The sequence below is a fragment of the Anolis sagrei genome, chromosome 2 (assembly GCF_037176765.1).
Source record: "Anolis sagrei isolate rAnoSag1 chromosome 2, rAnoSag1.mat, whole genome shotgun sequence".
Taxonomy (NCBI): Eukaryota; Metazoa; Chordata; class Lepidosauria; order Squamata; family Dactyloidae; genus Anolis; species Anolis sagrei.
In genome coordinates this window covers 177,089,072-177,096,911 of record NC_090022.1, presented here as the reverse complement: position 1 = coordinate 177,096,911, position 7,840 = coordinate 177,089,072, and the positions used below count along the sequence as shown (strand labels likewise).

At 43.8% G+C, this 7,840-nt stretch overlaps 1 protein-coding gene across 2 annotated transcripts in view; it reads right to left on the bottom strand.

The window, feature by feature from the left end:
• Positions 1-447: 447 nt before the first annotated feature.
• LOC132765469 (uncharacterized) overlaps positions 448-7,840 on the bottom strand; it is a 29,380-nt gene continuing 21,987 nt past the window's right edge. For both annotated transcript variants that reach the window (XM_067464200.1, XM_060759751.2), the window contains 3 exons: positions 5,960-6,099; positions 2,895-3,221; positions 448-1,145 (listed from right to left, as the gene is read on the bottom strand). In XM_067464200.1, the coding sequence (XP_067320301.1) occupies positions 962-1,145; positions 2,895-3,221; positions 5,960-6,099 (651 nt within the window). In that variant the 3' untranslated portion in view covers positions 448-961. The remainder of the gene's footprint in view (positions 1,146-2,894; positions 3,222-5,959; positions 6,100-7,840) is intronic.

Here is a 7,840-nt window from a genome sequence, read left to right as displayed (position 1 = left end):
GAGAGCCATTCAGCAGTGGAACTCTCTGCCCCAGAGTGTGGTGGAGGCTCCTTATTTGGAAGCTTTTTAACAGAGGCTGGATGGGCATCTGTCAGGGGTGCTTTGAATGCAATATTCCTGCTCCTTGGCAGGGGGTTGGACTGGATGGCCCATGAGGTCTCTTCCAACTCTTTGATTCTATGATTCTACCACCATCCTAACTTAAAATTGCAGAATCCTAGAGTTGGAAGAGACCTTGTGGGCCATCTAGTCCAACCCCCTACCAAGAAGCAGGAAAATCGCATCCAACTTGTTTGAAGGGGGAGAAATCTAAAGACATAGTTTATTACTGAAATCTAGTGAGCAATTTGACAGCAAGATAGTCAAGGTGAAGGAAAGGGGGCTTAAGTATTTTGGGGTGAGAATCAATATGTGCTTGTGCTTATAAGCCTGGATTCTTGCCTGATCTTCCATATCCCTATACAATGCAACCTGCATATCTCTGGATCCAGTATCTGGAGCTTCCTTTATCCACATCCAATAAATATGGCCTCTGTGGTATTCTTGGGCCAGGAGTCTTTCATTCCAGTAATGTTCACTATTATCCAATTATTATTTTTTTGCATATCAACATGCATGCCAAGAACATATTCCCAAAGACATTGGAGTTGTATTGTGTTTGGAAAACATATGAAGAGGCAGATCAGAGAAAAGCTCCATAGGCTTCCCATACACTTTCATTACTCACAACTTCAAAGACTGTCCACAAAAGATGTACCCTTCAAATGAAGAAGGAATATGAAACAACAGAGAAGGTTTTGAGGAGGTACATCTTTTTGTAACATATTCTGACACTGAAATATCTTGAAGAGCAAGAGTTTCCTTTCCACAGCCACCCCTAGGATGGGTGGGATCTATTTTTGTGCCCATAGTGTTGGGTCTATCTGACCGATGTTGGGAATGACTTGCTAGGGTTGTCTCTTTAGTAGTCATCCTCATCTTCATTCTGCTGTGGCCGCAGCACCACACTGTGATACGCTTTGATACAAGAGAAAGCTGTGGGTGGGATGCGGCGGCGGTCAATCAGGTTGTTCTCCAGGTGCATGGACACAATGTTGGAGTCCTCTGCCACACGCGTGTCACAGACAGAGTTCAGTGGGATGTTTCTGCCCAAGAAGAGAGAACATAGATATTTATTCAGATCTTGTAAGAGGCTTTAACTGCCACAATAATCATTTAAGCAGGCTCCAGACTCCAATTTCCAAAAGACCTGGCCAGTAAGAAAAGCAATGTTTCCAAACTGCATTACTCCCTTTAGGAAAATCCTGCAAATCTCTTGGGAAGACAGCCGGACAAACGTCAGCATGCTGGAAGAAGCAAAGTGTTCTGTTGCACGCTGGGCCTGTAAAGAATTTCCTTTAAAATAGGACGTGAAACCTTTGCCCAGTGGGAAGCCAGGGGGCCCCAAAGAGAAGTTCTCAGGGATTTTTCTGAAGTGATGGTCTTTAGAGTCTTTGATAATGCAACAAAGTCTTTATTATGGAACAAACAACAAATCTTCAATGGTTCAAACAACACTTCAAGGCTTTCTCAGTCTAGTCCTCAATGGACTGGCACCTGACTTTGATTAATTAAACTTTCTCTGTAGGAAAAACCCTTTTTAACTTCTCCCAGGCTGACTGTAATCCAAGTCTTACTGATGTGGGCTCCGCTACCGGGTCGAACTGCATCTCGAGCACCGAGTGGACCTACCAGTAAGGCCAGTAGATTCTCCAGTTGGAGTTCTTTGGTCTTCCAAAACTGTTTCCCTCCGAAATTCCTCAAAGCTTTAGGACTGCTTCCCTGGAAATCTTTGGAGATCTTTGGATGCTCTTAAGACTGTTCTCCCCCGGAAAGTCATAAGGGTTGAAGCTTTTGTACAGGAGAAGCTTGTACACGTCCTCTAAATTAGCTTTCCTTACTGAGACTAACTAAAAATGGCTCCCTACCCTTCCCAATTGCCCTGAGCAAGGGGTGGAACCAAAACTTAACGATGATGGACAGGTGACTTGCTCTACGACTGCAACCAGAAGAAGCCACCTTTCTGCAGACTCCTTGAAACCTTGGACTGCAAGCAAACATTTAATACAAAGCAAATAAAGTTGGAGCTCCTGGTACAGCCATACCAGCACACAAAGACTACCAGCATTAAAGTGATAGTCCTCCGCCATCAACTCTGCTTGTCCAGGAGAAGATGCAGGTCAAGAATAGGGCTCCACAGTCACCTACGGACTCACCAGAACACTGATCCTGGAAGACTATCCTACTCGGTCAACAAGGGATCACCTAAGTAAGTACTCCCTTTAGGAACTACCTTCTTCTCTAAGCATGTAAAATACACGTACTTTCAAATCACCTATCAACTTATAGCAATCCTGTAATTTTCACAGCATTTTCTTAGGCAAGAAGTACGCCAAGGAGGTTTTGCAATTACATTGATCTCAAATTTCTTGGCAGTCCCCCATCCAAGTATTGACCAGACTTGACCCTGCTTGATTTTCAAGATAAGACAAGATCTAATCGCTTGGGAGTAATTCAATATATGCCTGATTGTTTACAACAACACCATTAATTTCATAGGATTTGCTAAGATAAGGAATGTTCAGAAGTAGTTTGTCATTGTGATCTTTTCAATATAGCCTATATAACACCTGACATTCATTGGTGGTTTCCCCTCCAAGTACTAACCAAGCTTTACTTGGTTAGTAAGCTTCTAAGCTTTGGGCTTGTCCCTATGTAAGCCGCCCAGAGTCCCTTTGGGGAGATGGAGGCGGGGTATAAAAACAAAGTTATTATATTGAATGAGATCTGATGCCTCCAGAGTATTTTGGCCTTATCTTTTATACAGATGCTTAGCTGCTAATATCTCTTTTTACCTGATGCGATTGTGGCTCAGCCGCAGAACTTGCAAGCCCTTTAAGTTCAAAATGCCACGGGGAATGGACTGGAGCTGGTTATTGTCCAGGAGCAGTTCGGCCAGTGAGTGGTAGAGTCCCAAGAAGGAGACTGCATGGATGCCATCATCCTGCAAGACATTGTGAGAGAGGTGCAGGAATTCCAGGCCTGGCTTCATGTGGGCAAAGACGTAGCCAGGGATACGTTCTATACAGTTGTGGTGCAGAGTCAGCTGTTTCAGGTGCCGGGGCAGGAATGAAGGCACAAGTGCCAAACGGTTGTGGGAAAGATCCAGTGCCTCCAATTTCCTGTAAATGGTGGTGAGGGAGAGAGAAAAAAAAACCCATTCAGACCTTCAAGAATCCTAAACTACGCCCCCTTCCACACATAAAATTCTACATTATCTGCTTTGAACTGGAATATATGGCAGTGTGGACTCGAATAACCCAGCTCAAAGCAGATATTGTGGGATTTTCTGCCTTGGGTTATATGACTGTGTGGAAGAGCCCTATGATAATGTCCTCAAAAGAACAGACTTTGCAGAACAATCACATGGGAGGAGGAATGGAATTGTAGCATGGCCCACTTTTCTTACCTTGAATATTGTTGCTGTCGTGTGCCATTAAATTGGTTCTGACTTCAAGCAACCCTACAGCCTTAAGCCTATCAGGAGTTTCTGGACAAGATTTGTTCAAAAAGAGGATTTCCTTGCCTATTTATTTTTTTAAAAATTAAAACTATTACATCTGGCCCGGCCATTGGTTTTTTAAAAATTTTTTGTGTTATTGTCTATATGTGAGTTATATTAATTGTATTGTTTTATTTGCTTATTGCTTTGTTGTTTTTACTGATATGTTGTTGGGCTTGGCCTCATGTAAGCCGCTCCGAGTCCCCTTGGGGCAGGCATGTAGCTGGGGGGGAGGGGGGGCTTGGGGGGCTTCAGCCCCCCCCCCCCCAAATTCTCGTGGTGGTTCGCGAAAAGGCCTTACTGGTGCATTATTTAAACTGTTATGTTTATTCATATCATGATCTGATCACCATGCTCAATATATCCCATATGCATGGGGGTATTGGGGTAATGATACAAAAGGTTTGCTAGGCTAGACCCTCTTTCACTCAGACTCAGCCCCTCCCCTGAATCAAACTCAGACCCACCCACCCCTCCGAATCAAAATCCTGGCCTGCCTTGGGGAGATGGTGGCGGGGTATAAAGTATTATTATTATTATTATTATTATTATTTTGTCTCTTTTCTATAAAACCCTTGTGTTGAAACCCATAAAGGCATCTAGGAGCATAATCCTGGTAAACACTGTTCATCTTACAAAATGATTAAAATCCACAGTCGCTTTAGTTTTATCATGCCGTAAGCATCTATGCCATCCTACAGAGTAAATTTACATGGCTGAGAGTGGATATGAACCCATTCAAACCACTATACCATGTTGATTCTCTTCCACGCCAGAAGTATTAATATTCAGGAGTCCTATCTTCTTTTGAATTTGGTCCATTTATTTGGATTGGTTTGTTGCTCATTAACATTATTTCCATTTTTCTTTCTGGAATTAGCCTGCTTGTGTCTCTTGAAAGGCATTGTGACCTTTCCAAAAGAGACAGAAGCAACCTTAGAGGCTAAGATTGTTGGGGGAGGCCCTGCTCTCAGTCTCATCTCCCTCGCAAGTACAATTGGTGGGGACGAGAGACGGGGCCTTCTCAGTGGTGGCCCCTCATCTATGGAACTCCCTTCCCAGTGAAACTAGGTCAGCCCTCTCCCTCCTGCCCTTCAGGGGAAAAAAACTATAAACATGGCTTTGGAATCAGGTCTTTGGTCAGTAATGGGAACAGTGCAATAAGAGACTATAAATTAACATTGACGATTCGGACTGGCCCTGGATTATGACCTGGATTATGTGATTTTAAGTTGTTGTCTTAATATGATGTTTTAACTGGTTAATTTTAATGTTTTAATGTTTTTGTTTATTTATCAATGATATGTGTACATGTGGCATTGAATTGTCGCCTTGTAAGGCCGCCCTGAGTCCTCTTTGGGGTTGAGAAGGACGGGATATACATGTGGTAAATAAATAATAAATAATTCCAGAAAAGAAAAAAATACAATGGTTAAAAGAAGCCCTTCTAGAGAGTATTTATTCTTTTTCACTCTGGCCAAATCCCTAAAGCCTTATCATCCATGGAGCATCAGGTAGTGCCATTGACATCTATGTTAACAATATTAATTTCTGAAGCAGTTGAACTTAGCATTGAATGAAACATGCAGAATAATCACAGGATGTCTTAAACCTACACCTGTTGATAGACTCTACAAGCTAGCTGGCATTGCTTCCCTGATGTGTGACGGGAAGTTGCTGCTAAATGTGAAAGAAATAAGGTTGAACACTGTGAAAGCCATCCACTGCATGGCTATCAGCCTCCTCCCGGTAGACTCAAATCAAGCTTCACGAGAACCACCAATCCTCTTAACGTCCCCCCTGCAACAGCAAGAGCATCCCTCTGGGCGACTAGACCAGGAAATTCCAACTGGATGGCCCCCCACAAGGGTCTGCCTCAAGGGGCAAACCAAGAATGGGCACTTGGAAGTCCCTGAACAGACTCAGAAGTGGAGTGAGCAGATCAAAAGACAACCTGGCAAAATGGCACTACCTAAAAGAATCACACACCTTATGTGACTGTGGAGCAGAACAGACAACTCCGCATCTGTATGCTTGTCCACTATGCCCTGCCTCATGTACAGAGGAAGAATTCTTGGAGGCTACAGACAATGCCGTTGCTGTTGCCCATTTTTGGTCAAAAGATATTTAGCCACTTGTGCTCCTTCTATTTTTATCAGTTTTATACTAATTTGTGCAATGCTTTTGATACAAAATAAAAAATAAACTTCTGAATTTCTGGGTTGTTGTAGGTTTTTCAGGCTGAATTTCTGCTTGTCAACATACCCCTATTATATTGATATCAGAAATGCTTTAATTAGGAAGGCTGGATGGCAGTTTTAGTTAGCAATCCTCAGCTTCATCTCTAACATTACTCACGGAAGGTCTATCCAGGCACGTGGAGCAATACGATCTTCCTGGAGTTTGTTGTTGCTCAGAACCAGCACTGTGAGATTCAGGGTTTTGTTGAGGATACTTTCAGGTACTTCCTCAATGTGGTTCGAATCAAGGTGGAGCTCCTAGAAGGTGGGAGAGGAATCCCGTTTAAATCTGTCTTCTTAAAATAATAATAATAATAATAATAATAATAATAATACTTTATTTATATACCGCTCCATCTCTTCAAGGGGACTCAGAGTGGTTCCCAGGTAACATTATTTATTTATTTATTTACTTGAAAGTTTTGTATACCGGCCTTCTCACCTCTCTTGAGGGACTCAGACCGGTTTCCAACCATAATATCACATACAATCAATAAAACATCATAATACATATTACAGTAAAACATTAAAACAGCAATTACAATCAATAACTATAATGGTCAGTCGTCACACTAAAATCGTTGCTCATCATCCTCCATCCATATCTCAGGGTGTTGGCTCACTCGTCGAATGTCTGTCTCCATAACCAAGTCTTCACCTGTTTCCTAAACATCAGGATAGACGGGGCGGTTCTGATCTCCAGTGGGAGAGAGTTCCAGAGTCTAGGGACCACCACCAAGAAGGCCCTGTCCCTCGTCCCCACCAGACGCGCTTGCGAGGCCGGTGGGACCGAGAGCAGGGCCTCTCCAGACGATCTTAATAATCTTGATGGTTCATAGGGGAGAATACATTCAGAGAGGTAAACAGGGCCAGAGTCGTTTAGGGCTTTATAGGTTAACACCAGCACTTTGAATTGTGCTCGGAAGTTAATTGGCAGCCAGTGGAGCTGGTGTAACAGCGGAGTGGTGTGCTCCCTATACCCAGCACCCGTTAGTAGTCTGGCTGCCGAGCGTTGGACTAACTGCAGCTTCCGGGCAGTCTTCAGAGGCAACCCCACGTGGAGAGCATTGCAGTAATCTAAATGGGATGTAATGAAAGCATGGACCACCGTGGCCAAGTCAGACTTCCAAAGGTACGGGAAAAACAACATAACCATAAGATTAACAAAACAAAATATAAGCATGAAAATTGTCGCCATAACACACATATATTAAAAGAATTCTGCCTGTTCAAGGTAATTGAAAAATGTAAAAAAGGCCGGGCCAAGATTTGTGCGAGCCCAAAATTTCTAGGTGGCCCGGGAATTAAGTGCAATGCTATGGCACTTAATTCACAATAATATAAGGTACGGGTCTGTGGCTGTTCATTCCGGGGCCGATTAGAGGAAATGATCTGGGTAATTGGTTTTTTGTTTGTTTGTTTGTTTTTTGTTGTGTCAGGAGAGACTTGAGAAACTGCAAGTCACTTCTGGTGTGAGAGAATTGGCCGTCTGCAAGGACGTTGCCCAGGGGACGCCCGGATGTTTTGATGTTTTATCATCCTTGTGGGAGGCTTCTCTCATGTCCCCACTTGAAGAGCTGGAGCTGGTAGAGGGAGCTCATCCGCCTCTCCCCGGATTCGAACCTGCAACCTGTCAGTCTTCAGTCCTGCCTGCACAGGGATTTAACCCACTGCGTCACTAGGGGCTCCTTTGGGTAATTGGTAGGAAGAATAAGGTCGTATTCAACAATGTGTAGGGCTGAGTTAGAACTGGTCATTCTCAAAAGCTTGTTGAAACCACCAGGTCTTCACGCTCTTACGAAAAGAGGGGAGGGATGGGGCCTGTCTTACTTCCCTTGGAAGGGCGTTCCAGAGGTGGGGGGCCACCACTAAGAAGGCCCTCTCTCTTGCCCCCACCAACCGCGCTTGAGACGGTAGTGGGACCAAGAGGAGGGCCTCCCCGGAAGATCTTAGAGTTCATGCCTCTTCTTGACAGATTTGGGATCTATGTGGGCCACTG